Source organism: Oncorhynchus kisutch, linkage group LG13 (genome assembly GCF_002021735.2).
Source record: "Oncorhynchus kisutch isolate 150728-3 linkage group LG13, Okis_V2, whole genome shotgun sequence".
Lineage (NCBI taxonomy): Eukaryota > Metazoa > Chordata > Actinopteri > Salmoniformes > Salmonidae > Oncorhynchus > Oncorhynchus kisutch.
The window spans coordinates 20,663,170-20,678,877 of record NC_034186.2 but is presented as its reverse complement, the minus strand read 5'-3'; the positions used below and the strand labels follow the sequence as shown (position 1 = coordinate 20,678,877).

The 15,708-nt window shown below is 43.6% G+C and overlaps 1 protein-coding gene across 10 annotated transcripts in view; it reads left to right on the top strand.

The window, feature by feature from the left end:
* Positions 1 to 15,708, top strand: part of ptprfa (protein tyrosine phosphatase receptor type Fa) — a 408,795-nt gene that overhangs the window by 370,307 nt on the left and 22,780 nt on the right. For 6 of the 10 annotated variants that reach the window (XM_031785716.1, XM_031785715.1, XM_031785723.1 and 3 more), the window contains 4 exons: positions 2,182 to 2,193; positions 7,969 to 8,081; positions 11,018 to 11,050; positions 12,744 to 12,841. In XM_031785716.1, coding sequence (XP_031641576.1) covers positions 2,182 to 2,193; positions 7,969 to 8,081; positions 11,018 to 11,050; positions 12,744 to 12,841 — 256 coding nt within the window. The remainder of the gene's footprint in view (positions 1 to 2,181; positions 2,194 to 7,968; positions 8,082 to 11,017; positions 11,051 to 12,743; positions 12,842 to 15,708) is intronic. The other 4 variants (XM_031785724.1, XM_031785721.1, XM_031785720.1 and 1 more) reach the window with 2 other exon arrangements.

The window sequence follows — 15,708 nt, the reverse complement described above, 5'->3', positions numbered from 1 at the left end:
ACACAATCATGAAGTGGAACGACATTTATTGGATATTTCAAACTTTTTTAACAAATCAAAAACTGAAAGATTGGGCGTGCAAAATTATTCAGCCCCCTTAAGTTAATACTTTGTAGCGCCACCTTTTGCTGCGATTACAGCTGTAAGTCGCTTGGGGTATGTCTCTATCAGTTTTGCACATCGAGAGACTGAATTTTTTTCACATTCCTCCTTGCAAAACAGCTCGAGCTCAGTGAGGTTGGATGGAGAGCATTTGTGAACAGCAGTTTTCAGTTCTTTCCACAGATTCTCGATTGGATTCAGGTCTGGACTTTGACTTGGCCATTCTAACACCTGGATATGTTTATTTTTGAACCATTCCATTGTAGATTTTGCTTTATGTTTTGGATCATTGTCTTGTTGGAAGAAAAATCTCCGTCCCAGTCTCAGGTCTTTTGCAGACTCCATCAGGTTTTCTTCCAGAATGGTCCTGTATTTGGCTCCATCCATCTTCCCATCAATTTTAACCATCTTCCCTGTCCCTGCTGAAGAAAAGCAGGCCCAAACCATGATGCTGCCACCACCATGTTTGACAGTGGGGATGGTGTGTTCAGGGTGATGAGCTGTGTTGCTTTTATGCCAAACATAACGTTTTGCATTGTTGCCAAAAAGTTCAATTTTGGTTTCATCTGACCAGAACACCTTCTTCCACATGTTTGGTGTGTCTCCCAGGTGGCTTGTGGCAAACTTTAAACAACACTTTTTATGGATATCTTTAAGAAATGGCTTTCTTCTTGCCACTCTTCCATAAAGGCCAGATTTGTGCAATATACGACTGATTGTTGTCCTATGGACAGAGTCTCCCACCTCAGCTGTAGATCTCTGCAGTTCATCCAGAGTGATCATGGGCCTCTTGGCTGCATCTCTGATCAGTCTTCTCCTTATATGAGCTGAAAGTTTAGAGGGACGGCCAGGTCTTGGTAGATTTGCAGTGGTCTGATACTCCTTCCATTTCAATATTATCGCTTGCACAGTGCTCCATGGGATGTTTAAAGCTTGGGAAATCTTTTTGTATCCAAATCCGGCATTAAACTTCTTCACAACAGTATCTCAGACCTGCCTGGTGTGTTCCTTGTTCTTCATGATGATCTCTGCGCTTTTAACGGACCTCTGAGACTATCACAGTGCAGGTGCATTTATACGGAGACTCGATTACACACAGGTGGATTGTATTTATCATCATTAGTCATTTAGGTCAACATTGGATCATTCAGAGATCCTCACTGAACTTCTGGAGAGAGTTTGCTGCACTGAAAGTAAAGGGGCTGAATAATTTTGCACGCCCAATTTTTCAGTTTTTGATTTGTTAAAAAAGTTTGAAATATCCAATAAATGTCGTTCCACTTCATGATTGTGTCCCACTTGTTGTTGATTCTTCACAAAAAAATACAGTTTTATATCTTTATGTTTGAATCCTGAAATGTGTCAAAAGGTCGCAAAGTTCAAGGGGGCCGAATACTTTCGCAAGGCACTGTATATAGGGGTGAAACAGGCTACTGGGCACACACTGGTTGAATCGATGTTGTTTCCACATCATTTAAAAAACATTACGTGGAATAGATGTTGAATTGACGTCTGTTACCAGTGGGAGAAATTATGTATATGAGAACACCATCCTCATCTTTCCACACAATGTATTAGGATGAAAGTTCATACCAGGACATTAGTTGCAAGATGCAGCCTACTGTATTTCCACTCAGCTAGTACAATATTTACATCAAGTAACCTAAAGGAGCATAGTGCACCATCATTAAACCTGTCCAACACCACAGAATATAATATCCTACCGGCCTTTTCTCACAGCATATGCATTTTAAGAGAAAGGGTTGTAAAGAAAAATATAATATTTAAAAAACTTGTTGAAGATTATCATAGTGGCAGGGAATGAGAACTGGGCCCCTAGAGGAAAAACTCATTTTCTAAATGTCAGCGTCGACATCTGAATAAAAGTGCAGGGCTGAGAGGGTGGAGGAGGGAGGGAAAGGGAGGGAGGGATAAAGGGGTGAAGTATAAATCTGGTTCCCTATCCACTGCTTCTATTCTTCATCCCTGCTGCTGACAATCTGTCATTTAATCCTCCCTCTATCTCTTTCTCTCTGTCTTCTCCCTCACTCACTTCCCCCCTGCTTTCTGTGGATGCAGCAAAAAAGAAAGGTTAGTATTTATTTTCCGCGGGGTATACTACAAAGTAGAATCAATGAGTTAGCCAGCTAACTTGCCTAAATATTCAGAAAAATACATTGGGGGGGGGGGGGGGGGGGGGAGTATAAGCTTGAAATGGGCATGGTCTAATTGAAAGAACAACCAAAAAACATATACCTACATTTAGCTTTCTAAATTAATCAGACAAACTATAGTTTTTTTCTGGTTGTTTTTCAAAGTTAGCTGGCTAACTAATTGAACCTACTTTGTAGTATGTTTGACACCTTTACACCCCTTTCCCCCTTCTCTAATCCTGATGTGGCTGTCACTCTGCAGCACAGCCACCCTCTCCTCGCTCCTCCCCTCCCCTTACTCCACTCTTCTTCTCTATAAAATGTGCTTCTGGGTCAGGCCGCTCTGTTCTGTTCTGACTCAGTGACAGACTGACATGCTCTTTGTTTCTGCTACACTGTCAAGATCACACATCACACCACTATGCCATGTCTTGTGTCTTTGGCTGGTGTGTTGTTGAGTGTTTTTTCACAAGAGACATACAGTACCAGTCACAGGTTTGGACACACCTACTCATTGAAAGGTTTTTCTTTATATTTACTATTTTCTAGATTGTAGAATAATAGTGAAGACATTAAAACTATGAAATAACACATGGAATAATGTAGTAACCAAAAAAGTGTTTAACAAATCAAAATATATTTTAGATTTTAGATTCTTCAAAATAGCCACCCATTGCCTTGATGACAGCTTTGTACACTCTTGGCATGTCTTCCTACAATGTAGAAAGTAGTGAAAATGAAGAAAAACTCTGTCATGGGTGTCATTGGAAGTAGACCAAAGTGCAGCGTGGTGAGCGTACATTTTCTTTTTATTTGAATGTCACCAACAAAACAATACGACCGTGACGCTTACAGGACTAAGTGCCACAAACAAAGGTAAATACCCACCCTGAAAGGAGGGAAAAAGGGCTACCTAAGTATGATTCCCAATCAGAGACAACGATAGACAGCTGTCCCTGATTAAGAACCATATCCGGCCAACACATAGAAACACAAATCAGAGAAATAAAGGACATAGAATGCCCACCCAAATCACACCAAACCAAAAAGAGACTCTAATAAAAAAAGGCTCTCTAAGGTCAGGGTGTGAAAAACCCTTGAATGAGTAGGTGTGTCCAAACTATTGACTAGTACTGTATACATATTAAAGTACAAAAACACAGTCATAGGAAGGATAAATAAAACATAAAAAACATTCCTTCACAAATAAGTCTCCAATCAATACTTTAAATTGCCTGAACGGCACAACAACATCAAAATTAAATGTATTTAGAATTTTGTACCAGCAATACGGTGCATTAAAACTTAAAGCAGATTCACCTAGCTCAGTGGAGACCCTAGGAACCTCAAGAGTTGACCCATCCTGTTTACGGGTTAGGCAACTCATGTGTCTATTTTTTATTTATTTAAATGCAACCTTTATTTAACTAGGCAAGCCAGTTAAGAACAAATTCTTATTTACAATGACGGCCTCGGCCAAACCCGGACCACGCTGAGTCAATTGTGCGCCGCCCTATGGGACTCCCAATCACGGCCAGATGTGATGCAGCCTGGATTCAAACCAGGGACTGTAGTGACGCCTCTTGCATTGAGATGCAGTGCCTTAGACCACTGTGCCACTTGGGTCTAAACTTCAACAGCCGTTAGATAAGATGGAAATGTATGAAGTCGGGCCTACAGGTCTTTAGTGAAGTCCAACCAACCTTTTCATACAGGGTGCAGTGATGAGTATCAAAACTGTCAGCTGTAATAAAACAAGGGGCACTATGGTAGATGGCACCTAAAGGTTTAAGTATTAGCAGCTGCACTTTGATAAATACTATCACCATAATTAAGAACAGATTATAAGGTTGACTGAATAATCTGCTTTCTACTGCTTAGAGAGAGGCACGATCTGTTTCTGTAGATAAAGTCAACTTTAATAAATGTTAGCTTCTTAACCAGCCTATCTAAAATGTCAAATCCAAATCAAGCCAAATGCATAAGTATTTACACTACTGTTCAAAAGTTTGGGGTCACTTAGAAATGTCCTTGTTTTTGTCCATTTAAAATAACATCAAATTGATCAGAAATACAGTGTAGACATTGTTAATGTTGTAAATGACCATTGTAGCTGGAAACGGCTGATTATTTATAGAATATCTACATAGGCGTACAGAGACCCATTATCAGCAACCATCACTCCTGTGTTCCAATGGCACGTTGTGTTAGCTAATCAAAGTTTATAATTTTAAAAGGCTAATTGATCATTAGAAACCCCTTTTGCAATTCTGTTAGCATAGCTGAAAACAGTTGTGCTGTTTAACCCCATGAATGGCCTAGGGGTTAGGTTTAGGGTTAGGAGTTAGGGTTAGGTTTAGGGTTAGGAGTTAGGGTTAGAGCGTTAGGTTTAGGGTTAGGTTTAGGGTTAGGAGTTAGGGTTAGAGCGTTAGGTTTAGGGTTAGGAGTTAGGTTTAGGGTTAGGAGTTAGGGTTAGAGCGTTAGGTTTAGGGTTAGGTTTAGGGTTAGGAGTTAGGGTTAGAGCGTTAGGTTTAGGGTTAGGAGTTAGGTTTAGGGTTAGGAGTTAGGGTTAGGAGTTAGGGTTAGGAGTTAGGGTTAGAGCGTTAGGTTTAGGGTTAGGTTTAGGGTTAGGAGTTAGGTTTAGGGTTAGGAGTTAGGGTTAGAGCGTTAGGTTTAGGGTTAGGTTTAGGGTTAGGAGTTAGGGTTAGGAGTTAGGGTTAGAGCGTTAGGTTTAGGGTTAGGTTTAGGGTTAGGAGTTAGGTTTAGGGTTAGGAGTTAGGGTTAGAGCGTTAGGTTTAGGGTTAGGTTTAGGGTTAGGAGTTAGGGTTAGAGCGTTAGGTTTAGGGTTAGGTTTAGGGTTAGGAGTTAGGGTTAGAGCGTTAGGTTTAGGGTTAGGAGTTAGGTTTAGGGTTAGGAGTTAGGGTTAGAGCGTTAGGTTTAGGGTTAGGTTTAGGGTTAGGAGTTAGGGTTAGAGTGTTAGGTTTAGGGTTAGGAGTTAGGTTTAGGGTTAGGAGTTAGGGTTAGGAGTTAGGGTTAGGAGTTAGGGTTAGAGCGTTAGGTTTAGGGTTAGGTTTAGGGTTAGGAGTTAGGTTTAGGGTTAGGAGTTAGGGTTAGAGCGTTAGGTTTAGGGTTAGGTTTAGGGTTAGGAGTTAGGGTTAGAGCGTTAGGGTTAGGAGTTAGGGTTAGGAGTTAGGGTTAGAGCGTTAGGTTTAGGGTTAGGTTTAGGGTTAGGAGTTAGGGTTAGAGCGTTAGGTTTAGGGTTAGGTTTAGGGTTAGGAGTTAGGGTTAGGAGTTAGGTTTAGGGTTAGGAGTTAGGGTTAGAGCATTAGGTTTAGGGTTAGGAGTTAGGGTTAGAGCGTTAGGTTTAGGGTTAGGAGTTAGGTTTAGGTTTAGGGTTAGGAGTTAGGGTTAGAGCGTTTAGGGTTAGGAGTTAGGTTTAGGGTTAGGAGTTGGGTTTAGAGCGTTAGGTTTAGGGTTAGGAGTTAGGTTTAGAGCGTTAGGTTTAGGGTTAGGAGTTAGGTTTAGAGCGTTAGGTTTAGGGTTAGGAGTTAGGGTTAGAGCATTAGGTTTAGGGTTAGGAGTTAGGGTTAGGTTTAGGGTTAGGAGTTAGGGTTAGGAGTTAGCGTTAGAGCGTTAGGTTTAGGGTTAGGAGTTAGGGTTAGGTTTAGGGTAGGGTTAGGGTTAGGGTTAGAGCGTTAGGTTTAGGGTTAGGAGTTAGGGTTAGGTTTAGGGTTAGGAGTTAGGGTTAGAGCATTAGGTTTAGGGTTAGGAGTTAGGGTTAGAGCGTTAGGTTTAGGGTTAGGAGTTAGGGTTAGAGGGTTAGGAGTTAGGGTTAGAGCATTAGGTTTAGGGTTAGCAGTTAGGGTTAGGGAAAATAAGATTTTGAATGAGAATCAATTGTTTGGTCCCCATAAGGATAGTAAAACAAACATGTGTGTTAGTGTGTTTGTCTGCAGCTCTCACGCCTTTCAAATTCAAAGCCAAAGTTGCAGTTAAAATTACATGATGTTCCCTAGGCAATAGTCAGAATAACAAAGTGCCCCTCCCCAGACCTCCTTATGTCATGCCTCCATGCTTTATTATGATCTCCATTTGTGTGTCCCAAATAGCCCCCTATACCCTATATAGTGGACTACTTTTTACCGGAGCCCTATGGGATTTTGTCAAAAGTACTGCACTGCATAGGGAATAGGGTGCTATTTGAGACTCAATCTAAGTTTAGGGCTAGTAACGTAACTGTCACCTCCCATAGACCGCTATGCATGGCAGCATTAATAGCTTTCCCTGTGAGACAGCCAGCTGAACACATCAGTAGCATCACTCAGCAATGGAGGCTGCTGCACTCAGACACACGTTAGCGCGATGTTAGTGCTACCCAAAGAAATAAACACAGGCTTTAGTGCATAAGTGTGGCAGCAGCTGTAACATGGCAACACTTAAGACCTCAGTTAGCATGCTAGCGCTAGGAGACATGGTGTGGTGCGTTGGGAATGGAGGACATAGGCTCCAACAGATGTGCTCTCTCTACAACACTCTCCCTCGCTCTTCTCTCTATCCCTCGATCGTCCCTCTCTCCCCTCCCACACCCTGCCTCCTTCCCTCTCTCCCCTCCCACACCCTGCCTCCTTCCCTCTCTCCCCTCCCACACCCTGCCTCCTTCCCTCTCTCCCCTCCCTCCCTCTCCCCCATCCCTCCTCGATCGTCCCTCTCTCTCTCACCATCCCTTCCGCTCTCCTCCCTTTATTTTCCGTTCTCTTCCTCCATCTCCCTTCCTTCCTTCCTCCCTCTCTCCCCTCCCACACCCTGCCTCCTTCCCTCTCTCCCCTCCCTCCCTCTCCCCCATCCCTCCTCGATCGTCCCTCTCTCTCACCATCCCTTCCGCTCTCCTCCCTTTATTTTCCGTTCTCTCCCTCCCTCCATCTCCCTTCCTTCCTCCCTCTCTCTCCTCCCACACCCTGCCTCCTTCCCTCTCTCCTCCCTCCCTCTCCACATCCCTCCTCTATCTCCCTCTCTCCCCCCCCCTTCTCTTTCTTTCTCCACCTCTGTAATTAGCAAGCCTTCCTACTCTGTCACTGCGGCTGATCTGTTAATTGCTCAGCCTGTTTGTTTTCACACGTTCATATGGGGGAAATTAGAGGTTTTAATTAGCGTAAACCCAAAACTGTGTCACCACTTCCCCCCCAGCTGTGTAGACAGTGAAGTGGGTCCTCACCTCGTCAGGAACACACAGCACGGCAGACACACCGTGTTATTGATCAAGTTATTTAACGGCACCCTATTCACTATATAGTGCACTACTTTTAATCCGAGCGGAAGGCACTAGTCCAAAGTAGTGCACTATAGGGAGTAGGTTGCCCTTTGGGACGTACAACTACTACTCAATGAAGAGTAGAGGTATGCCTCTGCTTCAGGGAGTTACACACCTCAACAGACACAACATCAGCTTTTAACTCCACTCCAGGCACAGTATCTTCCACATCAATGCAGGAACCAACAGCTATCTCAATGACACAGTCATGATACAACAGTGATGGTTCTGTGACTGGAGTTTCCAGCCAGCTGACCACTGCAGTTGCCTAATGCCCATACAATCATACCACCTCCTTCAGCCTACCACCATACATGCCCAATGACATGACTTATTTATAAGTAGTACGCTAGTGTTTTTATTGGAGCTTGTCTCATGGTCTCTCCTCCCTGCCTCTCTCCCCAGGAAACGAGCATCTCCCTCAGCCAAGGATGAGCACTCTGCTGGGGTGAAGGACTCTCTGCTAGCCCACTCCTCTGATCCTGTGGAAATGAGACGACTCAACTATCAGACACAAGGTATAGACGCACACACACACAAGGTATAGACACACACACACACACACACACTAGCACGCACGATTTATAGACACACACACACACACACTAGCACGCACGATTTATAGACACACACACACACACACACTAGCACGCACAATTTATAGACACACACAAAGTCACAGACCCAGACACACTAGCAGACAAACAACCACTGACACACTTATATTCAGATTTAGCTGTTGTTCAACCATGGCCAAACTATCCACCTCAGTGCCTGCAGACAAATCTCCAACAAGGTAACTTATAAAACCAAATCTCTATTCACACCACTGCTCACAGTCTCTGACACTCCTATGATATGATACATTCTGATGAATGTGTAGCTATTGGTAACCACTGTGCTAGGAGAAGCAATTGAATGCAGTTCCCATTGCAGCCTTCAAGTATAACACACTTCAGAGTTAAGGCTTCTACTGTATGCAGATTATTCAGATTAACTACAACAATATCAGATGCTGGTTATCACAAATGAAACATGGTTTTGATGAGTTGAAAGTGGATAATAATCCGTCCAGTGTATACTCTGTACTCGATATCATCATATTGTCTTTGTAATATCGGAGGATTGTTGTGGATGTGAAGGATTGTCACATTGCTTAGTGTACAAGGATCATATGTCTTGTTGTATTAGTAGTAAGTGGGTGTCAGTGAAGTTGGAAAGGGAGTGGCTGTAGTTGAGGATGAGGACTGTCTATCGGTCAACAACCCAAAGCTCTGGTCTAGTCGACGAGATGTCCTCTCTCTCTTCACCTTCATTTATGACCATTATAGAAATAAGACTTAATTAAAGGTCTGTTAACATATAACACACCCTGCCCATGCTGCTTCTCATCTCACTGTGAAGTAAAGCGAGAGAGGGGGGGGGGTGGTTGCATGGGAATTGCTACAGTATATTATCCATCTGTTTTCAGTGGCTCTTCTGGTGGGCCCTAATGGAACTCTATTCCATATGGGTCCTGGTTGAAAGTATTGTACTATTTAGGGAATAGGGTACCGTTTGGGACGCATACTCTCTGTCTCTTCTTCTAGTGGACTGCACTGACCCAGCTTGGTAATTAAACACTGTTGAATGCAGCATGGAGAGTCTTGAGCTTTGAACTTAGCAGAGGAATTAAGCCCACAGAATCTCTCTCTAACTCATTCTCTGAACATCAAACTCGTTCTGTCTCACCCTTGGTTTCTGTGCCCTCTTCTCTCTCGCATCTCTCTTCTCTTTCCTCTCTCTCGCTCCCTCCCTCTCTCATCTCTCTCTTCTCTCTCTCCTCTCTCTCCTCGCTCTCTTCTCAATGTTTTCTCTCTCCTCTCTCTCTTCTCTATCTTTTCTCTCTCTCCTCTATCTTTTCTCTCCCTCTCTCTCTTCTCTGTTTTCTCTCTCCTCTCCTCTCTTCTCAATGTTTTCTCTCTCCTCTCTCTCTTCTCTGTTTTCTCTCTCCTCTCCTCTCTTCTCAATGTTTTCTCTCCCTCTCTCTCTTCTCTGTTTTCTCTCTCCTCTCCTCTCTTCTCAATGTTTTCTCTCTCCTCTCTCTCTTCTCTATCTTTTCTCTCTCTCCTCTATCTTTTCTCTCCCTCTCTCTCTTCTCTGTTTTCTCTCTCCTCTCCTCTCTTCTCTATCGTTTCTCTCTCGCGCTCTCTCTCTTTCTTCCCTCTTTTTTTTTCTCTCTCTCTCTATCTTTTATCTCTCTCCTCTCTCTCCTCTCTCTCGCTCGCTCTCTTTCTTCTCTCTTTTCATTCTCTCTCTCTTCTCTATCTTTTCTCTCTCTCTCCTTTCTCTCTCTCTCCTTTCTCTCTCTCTCTCCTCTATCTTTTATCTCTCTCCTCTCTCTCCTCTCTCTCCTCTCTCTTCTCTCTCTTCTCTCTCTCCTCTCTCTCCTCTCTCTTCTCTCTCTTCTCTCTCTTCTCTCTCTCCTCTCTCTCCTCTCTCTCCTCTCTCTCTTTATCTTTTATCTCTCTCCTCTCTCTCCTCTCTCTCCTCTCTCTCTTTATCTTTTATCTCTCTCCTCTCTCTCCTCTCTCTCCTCTCTCTCCTCTCTCTCCTCTCTCTCCTCTCTCTCTTCAATATATTCTCTCTCTTTTCCCTTTCTCTCTCTTTCTCTTTTCTCTTTCTCGTCTCTCTCTCTCGCTAACGCACTACTCTTTCTTTACTCTCTCGCCCTCTTTCTCTCCTTCTCTCTATGTGCCTTATCTCCCTCTCTCTAACTCTTCATCTCATTCCTATTTTCATCTCTTTCAAACCCTCTCTTCACTCTCCCCCCTCCACCCCTCCCTCCCTCTCTCCATCACTCTGTGGGTGTTTTCTAGTAGTTTGCTATGAGATCGGCAGCTTGTGAGTCTCTAGCAGTAGGGGGTACATAGCAGATGTTGTTTACACAAATAGAGGCAGGTATGTTGTTGACTAATTTTCCAGCCTCTTGCCATTTGTGTCCTTGTGAGCACAATAAAGATGTGTTCTAATAGCTCAGTTCTATACTATCGATGCCTCTGTTGTCTACTTAAGCACTTTACAGAGTAGTAGTAACTATAGTCAAGAATATGCTTTCAAGTATATGTCTCAGACAGTTATGTGTCATGGTAGGCCTGGACACAATATTGTGAAGTGAAATCGAACAATTCAGTTTGGATCCAGGCTACTGTCATGGATGGAGACTGAAACTAAGAGGACTGTTGGAATTCCAGGTTAACAGACTGACTCACTTCAGGTGTACAGACCTATACACAGCCAGGCCCTTCTGAAAACCTTGGGTCTCTTTCTCTATCCCTTTTTCTCTTTCTCCTAATCCTTCTTTACCCTCTTCTCTTCTCCCCTCCTCCCCTCCCTTCCCCCTTTAACATGAATGATCCCTCTGGTATTGGTTGTTGAGTACGACACACCGACCTCCCCCATCTTCTCCCCACAGGTTCCAGTGACCCCAGTTGCCCGAACACTCCAAGTTAGTTTCCATTCCTCGTGTGTTTTCTACCTATTTAAACCCATCCCCATCCTCTCTCTGTGTCTGTCTCTCTCTCTCTCGCTCTCTCTCTCTCTCTCTGTGTCTCTGTCTCTCTCTCACACTCACTCACTCACTCACTCACTCTCTCTCTCTCTCACTCTCTCTCTCTCTCTCTCTCTCTCTCTCTCTCTCTCTCTCTCTCTCTCTCTGTCTCGCTCGCTCGCTCGCTCGCTCACTCTCTCTCTCTCTCTCTCTCTCTGTCTCGCTCGCTCACTCTCTCTCTCTGTCTCTGTCTCTGTCTCTCTCTCTCTCTCTCTCTCTCTCTCTCTCTCTCTCTCTCTCTCTCTGTCTCGCTCGCTCACTCTCTCTCTCTCTCTCTGTCTCCTCTCTCTCTATCTCGTTCTTTCTCTCTCTCTGTCTTTATCTCTCTGATCACTGAGTCACTCTGCGTCAGTTTTCTCAGTAGCACAGTCACAGCTCAGACAACAGTACTGATCAGTTAGTAGTCTATGTAAGGAAAGGCTGTGATTGTGCTGCTTTGGGAGCTGAGATGGAATGCCCCCCTCCCCTCCTCCACCAACACCCCCCTTCATCCCTCCATCCCTCTACCTTCTCTACTCATCCTCCTCTCCACTTCTGTTTTTTGTGCGTCACCCACCAAGGCCATCTCATCTCAGCCCCATGCTAGCTGCACCTTGTCTGTGAACATCTGATTGCTCAGTCAGCTGGAACCACCCCGCTTACACTGCACCCCCAACCCCCTCCTCCCCACTAGCCGTGTCACTTCCCCCATGTCACTTCCTTTCCACAGGCTGGCCTCAGAACTGTCACCTGTCACCACTGGCTTGTATCAATATTGTATGTTATTTTGGAGGATAATCCATGTGTTGTTGCTTTGAGGACAAAGCCGAGATGAAAGATTGTTCCTCCATCAATCTTTCCAAGTCCTAAGCTCTTCTGCCACTGAAAGAGATGATATATGTGTTCCGTACTTTGAGGTTACAATGTAGCTATAGCTTTATTATGTACATCACCTGCTAGCAGCTGTATGTGGTATATTTTCTTTCCAGAATGTTATTTCTGAATAAAGTATTTTTTAGGTTTGTGATAATATTACTAATGTACTAAGATGTTGGTCTCATCTATCTATAGCCAGAGATAGTTTTCAGTTACCATTTAATGGAAAAATAATGTAATATGACGCTCAGAATACCCCCATGACCCCTCCCACTCCCACTTGTGTTGCTGTGGTCTACAGCCAACCAATCTGCATGCTCATTCACTCACTCCCTTCACAGGAGTAACCCACAGCATGGTGTTACAGAGCTCTAGAGATATCACCTGTCTGTTGCTCTCTCTCGTCACTCTCTCTTTCTCTCACTCTTATCTCTCTTCACTCTCTCTTTCTCTCTGTGTCTTCTCTCCACAACCACACACTTCTTTCCATTTCACCACTTTCAATGAGCTCTGTGCTTTTTCATCACAAATGCATCAGTTATCTGGTTGCGTATTTCACATTCCGTGTGTGTGTGTGTATGTCTGTTGTGTGAATGTGTGTGTGCAGGTGTATGCGGGTGGTGCATGCATGTGTGTGTACGTGCATATATTACACCGTGTTGTATATTTCACTCATAGCTGAAGGAAAGTTGTATTCACTGCAATAGCTAGGTAACCCTGTTCCTCTCTCTTTCAGGGATGAGGGAGCACCCTCTCATCTCCACCACTGATCTTGCTAACCACATCGAGCGTCTCAAGGCCAACGACGGACTCCGCTTCTCACAGGAGTATGAGGTAACTACTCCTGCTCTGCTTTGTCCTGCTGACCACCACTGGCTGTCTACAATCCAGTTCCTTAATCTATAGTCTCTATAGCCTCCAAATATATTGTCTCTTTAGTATCTAGATCTATAGTCTTTATAATATCTAGATCTATAGTCTCTAGATCTATAGTCTGTCTTTATAGTATCTAGATCTATAGTCCCTAGATCTATAGTATCTAGATAAATAGTCTTTATAGAATCTTGTTCTATAGCCTCTATATGTGTAACAGTTTTCTTTAGGTGAAAGAGAGTCAGACCAAAATGCGGCGTGGCTATTGGCTATTGAGATCCATGTTTAATGAGACAAAGTAAACACGATCAAATACAAAAACAAATAAACGTAACACGAAAACCGAACCAGCCTCATACTGGTGCAAAGTAACACACCCAACACCAAACAGCCCAATACTGGTGCAAAGTAACACACCCAACACCAAACAGCCCAATACTGGTGCAAAGTAACACACCCAACACCAAACAGCCCAATACTGGTGCAAAGTAACACACCCAACACCAAACAGCCCAATACTGGTGCAAAGTAACACAGAGACAGAACAAGGACAATCACCCACGACACACTCAAAGAATATGGCTGCCTAAATATGGTTCCCAATCAGAGACAACGATAAACACCTGCCTCTGATTGAGAACCATTCCAGACAGCCATAGACTATGCTAGAAACCCCTACTATAATACAAACCCAATACCTAACAAAAACCCCAAGACAAAACACACCACATATAAACCCATGTCACACCCTGGCCTGACCAAATTAATAAAGAAAACACAAAATACTAAGACCTGGGCGTGACAATATGTATATGGTCTCTATATCTATAGTCTATACCCTCTACATCTATAGTCTCTATAGCAACTAAATCTATATTCTCTCAAACTGTAGTCTCTATAGTATCTAGATCTATAGTCTCTATAATATCTAGATCTACATTGAGTGCACAAAATATTAAGAACACCTTCCTAATATTGAGTTGAAGCAGCACTGCAGTTCCTGACACAAACCAGTGCGCCTGGCACCTACTACCATACCCCGTTCAAAGGCACTTCAATATTTTGTCTTGCCCATTCACCCTCTGAATGGCAAACACACCATCCATGTCTCAATTTTCTCAAGGCTTTCAAATCCTTCTTTAATCTGTCTCCTCCCCTTCATCTACACTGATTTGAAGTGGATTTAACCAGTGACATCAATTAGGGATCATATCTTTCAGCTGGATTCAGCTGGTCAGTCTATGTCATGGAAAGATCATGGGTGCACGTTTTAGTTTTTGCCCTAGTTCTACACAGCTGATTCAAATATTCAACTAATCAGCAATCTTTTATCATTTGAATCAGCTGTGTGTGTCAGGGCAAAAAACTAAATGTGCAAGGGGTCCAAGGTCAGAGTTTGGGATGCACTGCTCTATAGTCTCTAGATCTATAGTCTCTAGATCTATAGCCTCTAGATCTACAGTGTCTATAGTCTCTCTCAACGGACTAACTCAACACTTTGATTCTGGCTCCCCTCACTGCCCTGCCTTTATCACTACAACCTTAGATATAAGGGAATACCTAGTCAGTACAACTGAATGCATTCAAATGAAATGTGTCTTCTGATTTGAACCCAACACCTCTGAATCAGAGCTGTGCGGGGGGCTGCCTAAATCAATATCCACGTCTTCAGCGCCCGGGGACAGTTTGTTAACTGCTTTGCTCAGGGGCAGAACGGAATATTTTTACATTGTCAGCTCGGGGATTCGATCCAGCAACCTTTCGGTGACTGGCCCAACACTCCTACCCGTTAGGCTACCTGCCACCCTATATATGATATACCAATGTTCCCTCATCTACCTCTTCAATATACCAGCTTCTGAACATGGCTAGTGTAAAGAATGATTGAGTAAACATTGCGGGTTGATTGTCCAGGGAGTTTCTAATAGTTTGTAATAGGCCAACCATTCCTCACCACACCTTGACTTAAATAACCACTATTATGAGTCCAGGTAATTCTGCATAATGATTTTGTTTCTGCATCCAGCTGCACTTTGCTACTTGTACATTTCTCTCTGTGTAAGTTCAGGGCTGCTTCAGAGCCATTCTATCCCTCTCTCTGTTTCCCCCCTCCCTTCCAATAGTATTATTCCAGTGCATTTACCTACAGTAAAAGCCAGTGAGGGATTATGCCTTGTTGTCCTACAAAGGAAGGAGATTTGCATTTAAAGTGGTGAATTTCCAGCCGGATAAAGCAGGACAGATGGGACCACTGTTTACCGAGGAGGGAGTGCATATTAATTATAAAACAGCATCTAGGGCTGCTTCCCAAATGGCACCCTATTCCCTATGGGCCCTGGACAAAAGTAGTGCACTATAAAGGGATTAGGGTGCCATTTGGGACGCATGCCAGACCCTAGATAAACTTTTCTGTGTTTACCTGCTTCCAGTCAGTGTGTTATTCAGTATAGTAATGTGTTGGGAGTGAAACAGTACAACTATCATGTTAGTTTATTCTCCACTCAGAGAGTGACGAAAGCATTGAGACAGGAACGAGGTGAAATTGTCTGATGAAGTGGGTGGAAGCAGGGTTCAAACTTCACATTAACTATTAGATACACACACTACAAACTACACACACACGCGCGCACACACACACTACAGACTACCTCAGTGCTGTTCATTATGAGAAGATCAAAGAGGATGCAGCTGGATGGAACAGCTTAAATGCATTTTGTTTATCTCGTTGTTCTGACACACAACCCCCCCCCCCCCCCCCCCCCCCCCCCACCACCAATACATGTTACTCAGACACTCCACCTCTACATGGAGATATTTCCACATAGTGT